The sequence below is a fragment of the Camellia sinensis genome, chromosome 4 (genome assembly GCF_055761805.1).
Source record: "Camellia sinensis isolate YWXY chromosome 4, ASM5576180v1, whole genome shotgun sequence".
Taxonomy (NCBI): Eukaryota; Viridiplantae; Streptophyta; class Magnoliopsida; order Ericales; family Theaceae; genus Camellia; species Camellia sinensis.
The window spans coordinates 220,618,119-220,635,980 of record NC_138964.1 but is presented as its reverse complement, the minus strand read 5'-3'; the positions used below and the strand labels follow the sequence as shown (position 1 = coordinate 220,635,980).

The following is a 17,862-nucleotide window of genomic DNA, read 5'->3' as shown; positions in this document are numbered from 1 at the left end:
TTTTATCTTTTCTTTTTCAACCCTTCCTTGTATGGCCTCTTCAGTCTAATTCCATTTTATCTTTTTCTTATGGCGGACACCACACAATGGCCGATCGATCCCTTCACCATTGAGTTGGAAGAAGGCATGGATGAGAGTGTTGACAACTCGAATCTATGTCTGATTGGAAAGATTTTGGTCCCAAAACTTCTCAACAAGCAAGCGGTCTCTCGTATTATTCTTGGCGCTTGGAAAACTAGGCTGAGGTGACCATCTCTTCTTAGGTTGATAACATTTATTTGTTTCGTTTTCAGAATGAAGATGATAGAGCTTTGATCTTGAAAACAGCCCCTTGGTCTATTATGGGTAACCTTCTGGTTCTTTAACCACTCACTGTTGATAAAACAATAGTTGAGATGGAGTTTACTTATTGTGCCTTTTGGGTTCAGGTCCATGGTCTTCCCATGGATAAAATAACGAGACGCAATCGATAGATAATTGGGAATCAATTGGAAAACTCAATGGGATTGAAGCTCCAAATGATGGCCTTATACTCTCTCGTAGTTTTCTCAGAATTTGGGTGGAGGTAAATATCACACTTTCTCTACCTAGGGGGTTTAAGTTACAAAGACAGATTAAGAGATCAACAGAGATGAAAGAGATCTCGATCTCCTTCAAGTATGAAAGACTCTCTCACTTTTGCTATGACAGTGGAAGAATTGGCCATGACAAAAACTCGTGTAAATTTGTGTCCCGAGAGGCTGGTCGTCAATCTGGTTATGGTCTAGAGATGAGAACTGGGGTGGCCAGAAACATAGGTTTACCAGTGGAATTTTACCGGCATCAGATTAATGAATTATGTAACGCCTGCCTCTTACTTAGCTGTTAATTTTATGATTAATCTTAATTATGTATTTATCTATACATTATATGCTTATTTAAATATTATGTGCAACATGTTTGTTGATAGATATGTTCATTTATGAAAAATACTTGTTTGATTCGTTAAATCGTAGAGCTATAAATTAACTAGTGGACTAGGTGAGTAGAGTTGGTTCACCTTAATTAGGTCAAGTAGTAATTTAATTAATTAGCTAGGTAATTCAAGAAATGAGACTCTCATTTAATTAATCCAAGTAACTTAGATATAGATATGTATATATATATATGTTGAACTCAATAAGAGAGAGAAAGAGAGAAAGAGAGAGAGAGAGAGAGAGAACCTGGGAGTGTTAATGAGTGTTCTAGAGTTTGAGTGAGTAAACAAGAAGAGAAAAGGGAAAGTAAAGGAGAAAAGGAGAAATTGAAGCAACTTCATCAAATTCACTCATTAAGGTAAGTGTTCTTTCTAATTTCTTGCATGAGAATGAATTTTCATCTTGAATTCATGGAATTGAGGGAGAGAGTGAGGAGTTGGGTAGTATAAGTTCTGTTATAACCCTTACTGGAGGAATTCTTCCATATCCTTGCCTGAATGGCATTACTCAAGCTCATTTACTTGGTCTTACGTGATTGTAAGCTAGATTTCCATGGTTTTGTTGAAACATAGAATTTCCATATGCACAAGTTTTGTTTTCTCTTTAACCTTGAAGTTGTTTGTGAGATTGTGGAACTTGAGTTTGAATTTGAAGTTCTATTTTTCGTTTGAACTTGGTAATTGTTTATACACCATGTGTTTTTAACTTTTAGCCTTTGATTTGATTGAATTTGGGTTTGATTTTTGGTGGTTTGAAGCTCAGAAAACAAAACAGAAATTCGATTCTGGAACACCCAGAACCGCACGTGCGGCGGGCAGGCTCACACATATGGACAACAGGAGAGGTGCTGGGAGCATTCTGCATAGAAAGCACCTGGTGGCACACGTGCAGAGAGAGTCCTGCTCATGCGGCTGTTTGGTAGCGTCGGTTTCACTTTTCTGCTTCGTTTACCCTACTCCCAGGCCTCCGTTAGTGTGATTTGCATCCGTAATTGACGTCCATTTACACTGCATGGGCATTAAATGAAAGTAAAAGACATTTAGAGCAATCAATTCCTAAGTAATAAAACTAATTAGCTGGTTATATGGCGAATTAAGTGTGCTACGCTTATATCTGTCTATGTAGGTCAAACGCCACGTTCCAGTCACCTGCATCACGGAGCCAACTGTGAGTAACACTGTTATAAAGATATGTTTAATTTAAAGTACCTTTTTCCTATTGTAAAATTATGCTTTGTTCTGATATGTTTTCTTATATTTATGAATGATGATTCTAATTCTGCTTACACTGTTTATCCTGGCATCCTTAGCATCTATGCACATGATTACAGAGATCTCTGTCAATTCCAATTAATGGGACTCCTGTTTACCATAGTGATTAGGGCTGTGCAAAATATCGCCCAATCCGCTAAAACCGCACCAATCCGCATCAATCCGCACCGCTCGAACTGCTAACCGCGGTTTAAACTTTAAAATTTATAATCCACCAACTGAACCGCTCCGCTCTGCTAAAGTTAATACATATAATTTTTTTAACTTTCAATGAAATATCAATGTAAAAATGAGTGTGAAAAAGATTTAAAGTATGAAATTTATTACAAATTAGCGGTTATATATATGAAACATATTATGTAAAATTATTTTGTGTTATATATCTAAAAAATATTATACAAATTAGTGTTATATGTTATGCAAATGTATGATAATTAGTTAGAATATTGTTCAATCCGTCAAAAATCGCCCAAACCGCAATTTGTCAATCCGCCAATCCGCTAACCCGCCATTCGGTTTGTAATTTTACTCTTAAACCGCCCGAACCACACCGTACACACCCCTAATAGTGATGGCCATCATATCTGATCTTTGGTCTTCATAACCGCCTATTTGGTCTTCTAGACCGCATGTATTTATTGCTTATGGATATACCACGTATTATATTATGTTTTCTATATGTAATAAGAACCTGCTCAGTATGTAATTTGCTTTACATTATGATCATCATTTAGAACCCCTTTACACAGCTGTTATTCACTGGGCTCTAGCTCATATTTTGATATATTATGTAGGTGATCCAGTTTAGGAAAGGACATAGTGGCGTCGACCTTGCTTTGGTTTTGTCAAGCTAACCTCTGTGCCTTACTATAAGGTTCCCATCTGTCAGAGTTTTGAGGTGGCTGGTATTCACCCTTTCACGCATCGTTCCTCTGTTGTGTTCAGTTTTATTTTGCTTTTGCATGTATTGAGACTGGGGATTCTTATGACTTGATGTATATGTTAATCTATGTATATATGGAGTTGGTCATTTGGTCTCATGTAAGTTTTCATAGCTCATTAGACGGTTATTCTTATTCTATAATTAACTTCCGCTAGCCCTGTTTATTTAATCTGTTCAGTTAGGCCTTTGGTAATCTTAGATTATTGGCTGGTTACGACACTAAGCCTATAGGGGCAGGTTTGGGTCGTGACAGAGTGGTATCAGGATACGAGTTGTACCGCACACACACGTCCAAATGAGTTATAAAAATGTCCTAGAAAGGAAAGTAGGACATTGTTGTCTGCATGTGTGAGTGTGTGTGGTATGTTGTGATGTGCTTGTGTGTTAATACTACAAGTGTGAACTTTATGTGTCCTATGTTTATTATCACTCTATTTACCTATAGACCAATAAAATAAACAAGACCTACAAAGACATCTGAGTCTTCTGATGCAAGAATGGACCAGCTAGAGCGAATGGGAGAATTATTGACAGAAACGTTAAGGCAACAACAGAGACAGCCATTTCCACCCCCACCTCTGCTACCAATTCTAGTGGAGCTACCTAACAATGGTGACATTATTACCCTAACACAGAAGTTTAACAAACTGAAACTGCCTATTTTTCTGGGAGGCCTTGAACCGTTGAAAGCTAAAGCTTGGATTTTGGAGATTGAAAAGTTATTCGAAGTATTCCCATGTACCGAAGAGCAAAAGGTCTTGTTAGTAATTTTTACTTTGTAAGAGGAAGCGAGAAGGTGGTGGATGCTTGTCCGGAATCAACAAACTACCATGACTTGGGCACAGTTTAAGGAAGTTTTTTATGAAAAATATTTTCCACAATGTGTGAGAGACCACAAAGTAATAGAATTTGAGCAGCTAAAGCAGGGTACTATGTCAGTAGCAAAGTATGAAGCCAAATTCATAGAGCTTGGGCAGTATGCGCCACATATGGTAGACACCGATTATAAGAAAGCCAGAAAGTTTGAAGGCAGTTTGGATGTTGAGGTTCTTGATCGAATTAATGTACTCAAGTTAGAAAAATATGTTAATGTTTTGGATGGAGCCATTGTAGCTGAGACGAATGTTGCTGCACTAAGACAAGTAAAGACACCGATGATTGAATGGAAGGGTAAGAAATCGGGATCTAATTTCAAGAAGGGTCGGAACAACTTCAACACTCCACCGAACAAGAGGCAGAATATAGGATCATCTACTAGCGCAAGCCAAGGAAATGATACACCCATCTGCCCAGAGTGTGGGAAAAGACATAAGAGAGTTTGTCACATGATTTCTGGCGCATGTTTCCGGTGTGGAAAAACATGCCATATAATCAAGGATTTCCCTTTAGTGTCCCAAAGCACAAGCTAGCCTAGGGCTAGCTCAACTGCATCAGTGTCAACACAAAGAGTAAATTCGAAAGTAGCTACGGGGAAGGAAACTCTAAAGCAAGAATGGGTTTTTGCATTGGTACCGGGTGATGTGCAAACTACAAAGACAGTTGTGTTAGGTATTCTTCCTATCTGTTCTCAGAATGCTTATGTGTTAATTGATTCGAGATCTACATATTCTTTCGTGTCCTATGTTTTTGCTCCAAAATTATTTAGACCCTTGGAACCAATGAAATATGTATTAGTTGTAACCTCTCTGGCGGGAAGAGCTATGATCTGTGCATCCATGTATCCTGCATGTGAGATCATTATTGGAGGCATGAGTTTGTATGTAAATTTGTTACCTTTAGACATTGCATATTTTGATGTAATCTTGGGGATGGATTGGTTAGCAAAATATTGTGCTACAATTGATTGCTCAACTAAACAAGTTGTGTTTCGTTTACTTGAAAGGCCTGAATTTACATTTAATGAAGATAGTGTCATATCTCCATATTTGATTTCCTCCATGAAAGCAAATAGACTGATTAATAAGGGTTGTAAAGGATTTTTACGTTCTGTGTTAATGGTACCAACTACAACTAAACCTAGTATGAATAGCATTCCTCTGGTGAAAGAGTTCCCAGATGTGTTTCCAGATGATTTGCCAGGGAATCTAGTTGATAGAGAAATTAAGTTCACTATTGAGATAGTATCGGGTATGTGACGCCCCGATTCTACACCATAGGTTGTAGTCAAGGAAGAGTCACTAATGAGTCCTATGGTCAATAACCAAGTAAAATCCCAAATAGCCGGAGGAGTCAAATTAGCCTCCCTTCTAAGTTCAGCTTTCTTAGACAGCGCACTACCCTTTTAACAGATCTTAAAAAGTATTGACACAAGGTCTCATAAGCAACAGTAAGGTTCAAACATAGAATATAAATACATAACAACCACAATATGTATATAATTCAAAAGATGGTTCCAGTACATTACATCCCAAAAGAAAGCTTAAATCTTCAAATGAGTCTTTACAAAACATCCAAAAAGAAACTTCTAATTTTTCTAAGATAGCCAAAAGTCTTCAAAAGTTTCGGGCTCGTTGTCTCCAGCTATGAGTTCCGCTTCGTCACCTGGCATGATACGCCGTGAGCTTTGAATGCCCAGTAAACACACACACACCCTACTCCTTTTTTCCAGTCCAATACACATCACAATTATAACATCAAGTAATAAAGCATGATACTTCGATAAATAAATAAAGGGTTAAGTTAGATGTTAGCAAATTAGAAATTCCCCAAAGAGATTTCGTCCTTCCAACCACAAGAATCGGACGCTTATTATTCGGTATGCTCCCTCTTTTGCTGCTTTGTTGCAGACCTAACCTCGGATGCCTACCAAAGATTATGTACCGTGTAGCGCCAACCGCAGGGCCTCAAAAGAGACGGTAAAATAGGGCCTTGCCCGAATCCCTCCTTACTCCAAACCACCTAGGGTCCGAATACAACCGTTCCGTTCAAGGGTTCCGAAAAACCACTTGCGCAAGGCTTTAACTTTCAAATAGGGAACACATCCCAACAATCCATATATCACATATTCTCATCTTTTCATTACTCAAGTGCTCGAAAACCCATTACCCTCCCCATTAGGTTTCCCGTTTGAATTAAATGTTTTAAAACAAGCCTAGTCCAACTTACAAGACAATAATATCCATATAAGCATGCATTCTTAAGATGAGAAAGGTAAATAGCATAACCACAACACATATAATATCATGCCAAGATATGATCATAAGCTAATAAGCAATCTCATGAACTCAAGGGCATAAAACATCCACACATATCGCAGTTTCCAAATTTAGCATCGCATAAAGATTAAAATGTAAAGACTATTTTAGACCTTTCACCGGACTCGGCCTTCCTATGGCTCGTAGAGGATTTGATCTAGTTTCTAGAACATTTTTCGGAAATGGGATTGCTTTTTCAAATTTTAAGTTATTTAGAAAATATTCCAGCGCTGTCCAGGTTCTGTCCAGATCCGTCGACCGTTACGAAAAATTGATTTTCTTGCAAACCGCTTAATGTTTTTCGATGAAACAAATTTTAGTTGAAAGATAACACCTTAAGGAAGTTTTTGACATAAAATAGAGGTCCAGAATAATTTTGTACATTTTCCTAGAATTTCTGGAAGTGGGCTGCAAAAACAGGTTCTAGGGCGCTTTGCCCAAAACAAGAAGATTTATGAAAAATGGGTTCTACCAAGGGAAGGATTCATTTCTTTTGTGAAGAAAATATGCTAACTATCACATGTTTAACTCATAAAGTTTGTTTGAAAGAGTGCCCTTGAAAAGTTGAGAGATTGGTACAAAAAGAAAATGGTTTTGTGCCAAAATGGGGAAAATACAAGAGAGATGGAATCAATACTCAACCCTTAGCATTTTTAACATGAGAACTCAGTAATAAAAGATCTGAAAACATTATTTAGAACACTTAGAAACATGTATTAAAAAAAAATGAAAAATGAAAGAGAAGGTTGTGTTTGTGGCTTACCTACTAAGCTTGCACAAGAAAGCTCTATTCTTCCTCCTTCTCTCCTCTTGACTTCTCTCTCTTGCTCTCCTCCCTCTCTCTAACCGAATGTGTGTGTGTGGTGTGGTGTTTGTGCTTGCCAAGCTTAGGGGAGGTTGGTATTTATAGGCAATTTTGGGGGGGAAAAGTCCTAAAAGCCCATTAGTTGGAAATGGATGGAAAGGTTAGGATTTGTTTGAAATTTTAAAGGAAGTAGGGATGATTTGGGAGGCTTACTCAAGGATTAGGTCAATACTAGTTAGAATGGAACTAGTTTTGGAATTAGCAACCTAGGTCTATGGTACTAGGTTTGGGTTTCCTAGAATATCTTCATCATGAATCTTGAAAATTGGCTCTTCTCTATTCTCTAGGGTGGCCAACCTTGGGGGAGTGTGATGGGTTATTATTTTAATCATTTTAGGTACTAGTATACATATATATATATATATATTACATGATTGATGGTACTTCAAGGTGTACAAGGTACAAGTATTAGTTTGGGGTAAGTTTTGAATTTAAATAAAGAGTGAGGGCTTGTAGTTAAATACATGTAACTTATGTAGAATTAAATTAGGTTAGGGAACTTATTCCGGCTAGGGAAATTCTTGTTTTTGTCATAAATAAAAAAAATAGTAATGCTAACCAACAAGATTCGAATTAATTCAAGTAACCGAAGGGCTTTAAGAAAATAATTCAAACATTAGGGTCATTAAAGTGAATACATAGTTCAGGGGCTTCACAGGGTACGCAACCAATTTCCAAGACCCCATACCGGATGTCAACTACCAAGTTAAAAGAGTTAAAAACTTAGTTACAAGAATTGTTGAATAAGAAATTTATCAGGCTTAGTACATCTCCGTGGAGTGCTCCAGTGTTATTTGTTAAGAAGAAGAATGGAATCCTAAGGCTCTGTATTGATTATCGGGAGTTAAATAAGGTGATAATCAAGAATAAGTACCCGTTGCCACGTATTGATGATTTGTTTGACCAACTACAAAGGGGCACAAGTATTGTCTAAAATTAACCTGTGATTTGGGTATCACCGGTTAAAAGTTAAAGCTGAAGATGTGGAGAAAACTGCCTTTCAAACAAGATACGGTCATTATGAATTCCTCGTTATGCCTTTTGGGGTTACTAATGCACCAGTTGCTTTTATGGATCTAATGAACAGAGTTTTTAAGCCGTTCCTTGATGAATTCATTGTGATTTTTATTGATGGCATCCTAATTTACTCCAAAAGCAAGGAGGAACATGAACACCACTTAAGACTTGCTCTTCAAACATTGAGGGAGAAAAAATTGTATGCTAAATGGTCGAAATGTGAATTTTAGCTGGATAGTGCGATGTTTCTGGGACATGTGATAACGAAAGAGGTTATCCCTGTTGATCCACAAAAGATAGAGGCTGTTGTAAATTGGCTGAGACCAACGAATGTGACAAAAGTTTGCAATTTCTTAGGCCTAACTGGATACTATCGCAGATTTGTGAAGGATTTCTCAAAAATTGCTTTGCCACTCACTCAATTGACACAAAAGGGAGTATCATTCGAATGGACAGAACCACAAGAGCAAGCTTTTCAAGAGTTAAAGACAAGACTTGTAACGGTGCCGATCCTCACTTTACTTTCCGAAACGAATGGCTTTACCATTTATAGTGATGCCTCTTATATAGGCTTGGTATGCGTGTTGATACAAAACGGAAAGGTGATTGCCTATACTTCCCGTCAGTTAAGACCGCATGAAAAGAGTTACCCGACTCGTGATCTGGAACTAGCTGCAGTGATTTTTGCATTAAAAATTTGGCGTCACTACTTGTATGGGGCTACATGTGAGGTGTATACGGATCACAAAAGTTTGAAATATTTCTTTACTCAGAAATAGCTAAATATGAGACAACGTAGATGGCTAGAGCTGATAAAGGATTATGATCTGCAAAATATGTATCATCCTGGAAAAGCTAACACGGTGGCCGATGCCCTTAGCCGAAAATTCATGGGAAACTTAGCTTGTTTACTCACTGGACAGAAAACAGTGTTGCATGAGCTGGCAATAGTTGAAGAGATCAAAAAGAAACAATTGCAAGATGAGTTCCTCAAGAAAATAGTAGATGAATGGGAATTTAAACCTAGACCGGGATTCAATTTTGAGAGTGCTACACTTAAATTTCAAGGACGGTTATGTGTACCAAACAACAGTGATTTGAAAAAAGGGATCCTCCAAAAAGCCCACAGTTCCAATTTCTCTATCCATTCGGGGAACACAAAAATGTATCAAGACCTAAAGAAGAATTTTTGGTGGCCGGGAATGAAAAAGGAAATTGCTGAATTTGTATCCAAGTGTTTGCAATGCCAGCAAGTTAAGGCAGAACATCAACGACCCGTAAGATTATTTCAGCTATTACCAATACCGGAGTGGAATGGGAACATATCACAATGGATTTTGTGGTTGGCTTGCCTCGCTCTAATAAAGGTATGGATTCTATTTGTGTAATTGTAGACCGATTAACAAAACCTGCCCATTTCTTGCTTGTCAAAACGTCATATAACGTGGATAAACTGGTTACCCTGTATATGAATGAGATTGCGAGATTGCATGGAGTGCCCGTATCGATTGTGTCTGATAGAGATCCAAAGTTCACTTCAAGATTTTGGCAAAGTTTGCAAAAAATAATGGGAACAGAATTAAGGTTGAGTAGCGCATATCATCCGCAAACAGATGGCCAATCAGAAAGGACGATACAAACACTAGAGGATATGCTACATATGTGTGTGCTAGATTTTCAGGGAAACTTGGAGACATATTTGCCATTAGTTGAATTTGCATACAACGATAGTTATCACTCGAGTCTTGGCATAGCACCATGCGAGGCTCTCTATGGCAGGAAATGCCAGTCACCTATCTGTTGGGCTGAGGATGGAGATAGACTGTTATTGGGACCCGAACTTGTGCAAGAGACTACAAAGAAAGTGAAGTTGATCCAGCAGCGATTAAAAACAACACAAAGTCGACAGAAAAGTTATGCTGACGTGCGTAGACGAGAAGGAAAATATAAAGGAGGAAACCATGTTTTTATCAAATTTACGCCAATGAAGGGACACACTCGTTTTGTAACTAACGGTAAGTTAGCACCTCGATACATCGAACCGTATGAGGTCATTAAGAAACTAAGTCTAGTGGTGTACCAAGTAGCCCTACCTCCGGATATGGAACACATGCATAACATTTTCCATATTTCCATGTTAAGAGAATCTATTTTAGACTCTCAACAAGTTATTAAACCTACTCAGATACTTATGAGTAATGACTATACATATACAGAACGGCCCATCCAGATTATTAGTCGTCGTATTAAGAAGTTGAGGAATAAAGACATTTCGTAAGTACAGGTAGACTAGCAAAACCACAGTGGCATAAATGCAACTTGGGAAAGAGAAGTGGATATGCAAGAGAAATACCTTGAACTGTTTCCATCAGACCCTGCACTCTTCACTGAAGAAGGTACTTGAGTTTGGAGGACCAAACGTTCTAAGGGAGAGAGACTATAACTCCCACCTCTTACTTAGCCGTTAATTTTATGATTAATCTTAATTATACATTTATCTATGCATTATGCTTATTTATGTGTTATGTGCATCATGTTTGTTGACAGATATGTTCATTTATGAAAAAGACCAGTCTGATTCGTTAAATCGTAGGGTTATGAATTAACGAATAGTGAATAAAGTTAGTTCACCTTAATTAGGTCAAGTAGTAATTTAATTAATTAGCTAGGTAATTCAAGTAACGAGGCTCTTATTTAATTAATCCAAGTCAAGTAACTTAGATATAGATATGTATATAGAATAATGCTTGGGACCCCCTTTTGGGGGTCACCCCTTCACCCCCTTTGCTATGTGGCAGGGGGTGATTGGAGGAGCGGGAAAAAAAAGAAAAAGAAAAAGAAAAGGTAACCAATGAGAGAGAGAGGGGGTCAAAGGGGGTGGGGGAAAAAGGGGGGATGAATCATTACTCATATATATATATGTTGAACTCAATAAGAGAGAGAGAGAGAGAGAGAGAGAGAGAGAGAGAGAGAGAACCTGGGAGTGTTAAAAAGTGTTCTAGAGTTTGAGTGAGTAAACAAGAAGAGAAGAGAGGAAGGTAAAGGAGAAGAGGAGAAATTGAAGCAACTTCATCAAATTTACTCATTAAGGTAAGCGTTCTTTCTAATTTCTTGCATGAGAATGAATTTTCATCTTGAATTCATGGAATTGAGGGAGAGAGTGAGGAGTTGGGTAGTATAAGTTCTGTTATAACCCTAACAGGAGGAATTCTTCCATATCCTTGCCTGAATGGCATTACTCAAGCTCATTTACTTGGTCTTACATGACTGTAAGCTAGATTTCCATGGTTTTGTTGAAACATAGAATTTCCATATGCACAGGTTTTGTTTTCTCTTTAACCTTGAAGTTGTTTGTGAGATTGTGGAACTTGAGTTTGAATTTAAAGTTCTATTTTTCGTTTGAACTTGGTAATTGTTTATACACCATGTTTTTTAACTTTTAGCCTTTGATTTGATTGAATTTGGGTTTGATTTTTGGTGGTTTGAAGCTCATAAAACAAAACAGAAATACGGTTCTGGAACACCCAGAACCGCACGTACGGCGGGCAAGCTCACACATGCGGATAACAGGGGAGGTGCAGGGAGCATTCTGCATAGAAAGCACCTGGTGGCACACGTGCAGCGCACGTGCAGAGAAAGTCCTGCACATGCAACTGTTTGGTAGCATCGGTTTCACTTTTCTACTTTGTTTACCCCACTCCCAGGCCTCCGTTAGCGTGATTTGCATCCGTAATTGACGTCCATTTACACTGCATGGGCATTAAATGAAAGTAAAAGACATTTAGAGCAATCAATTCCTAAGTAGTAAAACTAATTAGCTGGTTATATGGCGAATTAAGTGTGCTACGCTTATATCTGTCTATGTAGGTCAAAAGCCACGTTCCAGTCACCTGCATCACGAAGCCAACTGTGAGTAACACTGTTATAAAGATATGTTTAATTTAAAGTACCTTTTTCCTACTGTAAAATTATGCTTTGTTCTGATATGTTTTCTTATATTTATGAATGATGATTCTAATTTTGCTTACACTGTTTATCCTGGCATCCTTAGCATCTGTGCACATGATTACAAAGATCTCTGTCAATTCCAATTCATGGGACTCCTGTTTACCATAGTGATGGCCATCATATCTGATCTTTGGTCTTCATGACCGCCTATTTGGTCTTCTAGACCGCTTGTACTTATTGCTTATGGATGTACCACGTATTATATTATGCTTTCTATATGTAATAAGAACCTGCTCAATATGTAATTTGCTTTACATTATGTTCATCATTTAGAACATCTTTACGCAATTGTTATTCACTTGGCTCTAGCTCATATTTTGATATATTATGTAGGTGATCCAGTTTAGGAAATGACATAGTGGCGTCGACCTTGCTTTGGTTTTGTCAAGCTAACCTCTATGCCTTACTATAAGGTTCCCATCTGTCAGAGTTTTTAGGTGACCGGTATTCACCCTTTCGCGCATCGTTCCTCTGTTGTGTTCAGTTTTATTTTGCTTTTGCATGTATTGAGACTGGGGATTCTTCTGACTTGATGTATATGTTAATCTATGTATATATGGAGTTGGTCATTTGGTCTCATGAAAGTTTTCACAGCTCATTGGACGGTTACTCTTATTTTATAATTAGTATCCGCTAGACCCGTTTATTTAATCTATTTAGTTAGGCCTTTAGTAATCTTTGATTAGTAGTTGGTTACGACACTAAAGTTATAGCGGCAGGTTTGGGTCGTGACAAATTGGATTATGTTCGTTACTCCGACATAATTCTAACGCTCAATCGGAGAGCAGGGAGGGCCTGAGGGCAGAGCCGGAGATTGGCCAAACCAATACTGCGGGTAATGGTGCATGATTGCCACTATCGTTCTCTCCTCCTACAAAACAGGTTGTCCAGGCTAAGTTGCCACTATGTCCGCCACGTGGAACAATAGGGGATATAGCTGGGGTTAAGGAGCACGCTCCACTACCTACAAATCTCCATCTTTTGTCACCATCTAAGGTATCTTTACCACCACCTCTACCTTTTATTATCACTAAGATTGGGCCTAACCAATCTGGGCCAGCCTATTACGTTACTGAGCCTTCTAAGGATAGCCCCAACTCCTTATACAGCCCACATTCACTCGTGTCTAAATGCCCAAGCCCATTGCTGGATAGCAGCCTTTCCTCTAGCCTAACTTCTTCACCAAAAGCCCTACCCCTGTGTAAAGGACTTCCAACCCACTTCCTATCTAATGCTTTTCATGGACTATCTTTAAAAAGAAAGGCCAATGAAGAGGATTTGATTAGCCCACACCCCACAAAAACTATCAAGCTAGCCCATGAGTCTTTTAAAGATCTGAACCTTCCCTTAAATCAACTTCCTCCCCCATTTCTTTTCCCTCTGCCTATCGTTGGAAAACCTCAAGCTAGAAAGGGTAAAGTGGGTAGACCTCCCAAGCCTAAAAGGAACTCTGCTAGTATGCTTGAACCCTAAGGCCTATTCAATGTGGAGATTCGGGATGAGCTCTTTGAAAGGGTGGAGTCAATAGATTTGCTATCTTAGGTCCCTAGTACCTTTCATGAGAAGTCTCCAAGAGATGGTAATGAGATTGGCTCAATATTGGAGAAAGAATGGGGGTCCATGCCAAATCTACACAGAATCAAAAAATTTCAATTTGTTATGAATGAGTGCACTCTCATGGATCTCGAATTAAAAGGTAATTCTTTCACATAGCCGAACAATCATATGGGGACGAGTATTATCCGGAAGCGCATTGATCGGGTTATCTCCACTATGGCTTGGAGAGAGTTATTCCCATTTGCACAAGTGTTCCATGATATTATATTCGCTTGGACCATTGCCCACTCTTGCTCAATACCTGTATTCCACCAAATAGAGTTCCTCGTCTTTTCAAGTTTGAATCAATGTGAACTAGCTCCCTAAATTGCAAAATTGTTATTCAAGACCATTGGCAGATGTCTCATTCGAGATCACCAATGTTTTGATTTTGTCAAAAACTCAAGACTTGCCGAGTGGGACTCAAAGCTTGGAGTTTTGGTGAATTTGGCAACAACAAACTTAAAATCCTCTCTCTGAAAAAGAGCAATTGGCTAGAATACAAGCTTCCCCCCTTTCTGAGGAAAACACAAATGCCCAGCGTTTTCTTCAAGATGAACTTTCTGACACTATGCTTTGAGAAGAGATGTTTTTACACCAGCGATCCAGAGTCCAATGGTTACAATATGGTGATCATAATTCTTCTTTTTTTCATGCATCAATTACTCAAAGAAGGCAGTGAAATCAGTTAATTACTCTTCAGAATGATGATGGGCACTAGTTGACTACAGATGAGGAGATAAACACTTACCTCTTAGATTATTTCTCTAATCTGTTCCAGAGTGCGGCTCTAAGGGATATGAACATTGCTTTGCAAGGGGTTAGACAATCGGTTACAGCTACAATGAACTTCAACCTCACCATGCCTATGTCAGACTCTGAAATAAAAAAGGCAGCCTTTCAATTGGGTCATCTGAAAGCTCCGGGTCCGGATGGTTTTTCTAGGATTTTCTACCACCAGTACTAGGATGTCATCGGGGCAGACGTGTGCAAAGCAGTCCGGAGTTTCTTTGAGAATGGATATCTTCTTCGGGAATAGAATCACACTAACTTAGTACTTATACCTAAAGTTCCAAACCTAGTAACGCTTTCTCAATACCACCCCATCAGCCTGTGCACTTTAATTTAAAAATCATTACTAAGATCTTGGCAAATAGACTCAAACCTGTCCTTCAACTAGTGGTTTCTCCCCAACAATCGACTTTCGTCCCTGGTTGCATGATTCAGGATAATATAATTGTATCTCATGAAGTGTTTCATCACTTAAAAATTAAGAGGAGTGGGGCTGCAGGTGTAATGGCAATGAAGCTGGACTTTAATAAGGCATATGATAGAGTTCAATGGGATTTTTTATATACCTTCTTAGTCAGGATGGGGTTTGATGCAAAATGGATTCAATGGATTATGGCAATTGTTACGATAATTTCCTTCTCTGTCTTTACTAATGGTATGAAACGTACCTCTTTTCTCCCCACTTGGGGCTTACGGCAAGGTGACCCTCTTTTCTCGTATCTTTTTGTACTGGTGGCTGATGCCCTCTCTGTTTCTTTGACCAAAAGTCTCTAGGACCAGCGTATCATGGGGCTCAAAATCAAACACAGCAGCCCTATTTTAACCAATTTATTCTTTACAGATGATGCACTTTTATTTGCTAAGGTGGATGTGACGGAATGTCAAGCTTTGAAACAGATTCTGGATTCGTATTGCCTAGCCTCAGGTCAACTCATTAACTTTGCCAAATCTAGGATTGTTTTCTCCTCCAACACTCTTGTTCCAGTACGTCTAGATATTTGTGGTCTCTTGGGTATTTCTCCTAACCAACAGATTTCTCAATACCTAGGTTTGCCTTGATGTTGGGGTAAGTCAAAGCCTAAGGCTTATAACTTTCTCATTGACAAAGCTGTTCAGAAAATGCAAGGGTGGAAGCAAAGCTTATTGTCACAAATCGGCAGGGAAACTCTTATGAAAGCAGTGGTCCAAGCAATTCCAACCTATGCCATGTCGTGTTTTGTTCTCCTAAAGAAATTTAGCGATTACTCTAACTCTTATACGAGCAATTTCTAGTGGGTTGGAGACCTGGAGGACAGAAGAATCCACTGGGCGAGTTGGGAGCATCTCTCTTTAGCCAAATCCCAAGGGGGAATGGGATTTCGAGACTTTAAAGCTTTCAATCTAGCTCTTCTAACAAAACAAGCTTGGAGATTGTTAAAATATCCCAATTCCCTTTGTGCTTAATTTCTGAAAGGACTCTACTATCCTTCTTCGGATGTTCTCTCAGCTGGCCTCAGGAGAAGGGCCTCTTGGGCTTGGTCAAGCATTATTCAAGAGAGAGACCTTCTTCGTAAAGGCCTTAGGTGGCAAGTTGGAAATGGTCAGTCTATCAGATTTTGGAAAGATTAATGGATTCCTTGTTCTATTCATTTTACTCCTCAAAGTTTGAAACCAGTTGGGTGCCAAGTGCAATGGGTTGGGGATGCAATCATTCAAAATCGTAATATTTGGGACAGAGAAAAACTAATGGGGATTGTCAACAAAGAGGATGTTAAGAATATTTCTGCCATTCTCATCTCCGTGGCGGGCCAAGATAATACGTTGATATGGCACTACATTGGCAAAGGCATTTATGAAGTCAAAAGTGGTTACCAGGTGGCAAAAAAAAAAACTCCAAGCAGCAAGCTACCTCTTAGCTTCCTCCTAAGAATTTCTAGAAATTCATTTGATCTTTAAAGATACCCTCGAAAATTTGAAACTTGTGGTAACAGGTTTGTAGCAACCGACTAGCGACCAAAGAAAATTTATTCGTCGGAAATGTGCTCCCTCTCCATGTTGCCTTGTCTGTCAACATTGTACCGAGTCCATTGAACACCTTCTTTTCCAGTGCAGTTGGGCGAGAGCTATTTGGTTTGGGTGTAATCTGGGACTCCAGAATGGGAGTGACCCAATTGTTTCAGCTCTCCAGTGGACCGTCTCCTTAATGCAAACTTGCTCAAATGATCATGATCGAAGGGAGGTGGTGAGTCGAGCTGTCTTGGTTGGTTGGTGTATTTCGAAAGCCAGAAATGCGTGGGTGTTCAACCATGGTTGTGTAAACCCGTAGCAGGTCGTTCGGCGGGCCAGTGCTTCTTGGTGGGAAGTTTAACATGTTCTGCGTCAATCTAAAGCGACTTCTCAACAACGTTTTCCTTCGGATAACTCTCATTACAGTTGAGTTCGACCTATTTCTGGCTCTATGAAGATTAATTGTGACACCAGCTTCTCTCTTTATGATGGCAGAACGACAATGACTGTTATTTTAAGGGATGACCAAGGAAAGCTTGTTGATGGAGTAGTCTCCACTATCTACTCTTCTTCGGTTAGACAATGAGAAGCACATGCTATTCTCTTGGCTTATCTATTCCTCCAATCTCTGGGTCTTTCGAATATTCAAGTAGAAAGTGACAACAAAGAAGTGATTGCATTGTGTGTTTCTGAGCTTGTCCTTCTGTGGGACTGCTCTGCTATTAACCATGATGTTCAGGTCTTGGGATTATCCTTACAAGCCTCATTTGCTTGGATTCCAAGGGAAGCCAACGGAGTAGCTTACTGGCTATCAAGAGCTTATCTTCATGGTGTTTTTCCTTTTGATTAGGTTGTAGATCCCCTTACTGTTCTCTCAGAATTACTTTCTGTTGATGTTTCTCTGTAGCCTTCGGGCGTTTCTAAGCACAAAAAAAAAAATATATATATATATATATATAAGGGGAAGCAGCGCAGAGATGGAAATACAGAAATGAAGATGGAAATTCAGAATAATGTGCACACAAAATACATTAATTTACAAAAATTAATTTAAAATATTTTATTAGAAAATAACTTACAATTGTTTAACAAGCGTATATGTAGTAACACTGGATTGCTTGCAAATACATTCAATCAATTAATTATTTGACTAAGTGTTGGTTTTCACTCAGATAGTTTCGAATCCAACTCTGATTTCAAATGAATAAGTGATTACATTATATAGAAAAGAAAA

General features: G+C 38.7%; 1 protein-coding gene across 18 annotated transcripts; it reads left to right on the top strand.

Moving 5' to 3' along the window:
• Positions 1-212: 212 nt before the first annotated feature.
• LOC114316258 (transposon Ty3-I Gag-Pol polyprotein) lies at positions 213-17,862 on the top strand. Of its 18 annotated transcripts, none has more exons than XR_014365492.1 (6): positions 429-565; positions 691-839; positions 1,714-1,874; positions 2,082-2,123; positions 3,031-3,132; positions 11,735-17,862. XR_014365492.1 is itself a non-coding variant. In XM_082922794.1 (6 exons), exons 1-5 carry the CDS (start codon positions 501-503, stop codon positions 11,981-11,983), a joined length of 666 nt encoding a protein of 221 aa, XP_082778920.1. In that variant the 5' UTR covers positions 429-500; the 3' UTR covers positions 11,984-12,016; positions 12,114-17,862. The 18 variants fall into 18 exon arrangements, 13 of the variants coding, with proteins under 13 accessions (XP_082778920.1, XP_082778922.1, XP_082778921.1 ...); XR_014365491.1 differs by having other exon boundaries at positions 3,022-3,132; XM_082922794.1 differs by lacking the exon at positions 3,031-3,132 and having other exon boundaries at positions 11,735-12,016; positions 12,114-17,862.

Coding starts and splice junctions, on each gene's coding strand:
- LOC114316258 (XM_082922790.1), top strand. CDS start 9,577: ATGGATTTTGTGGTTGGCTTGCCTCGCTCTAATAAAGGTATGGATTCT.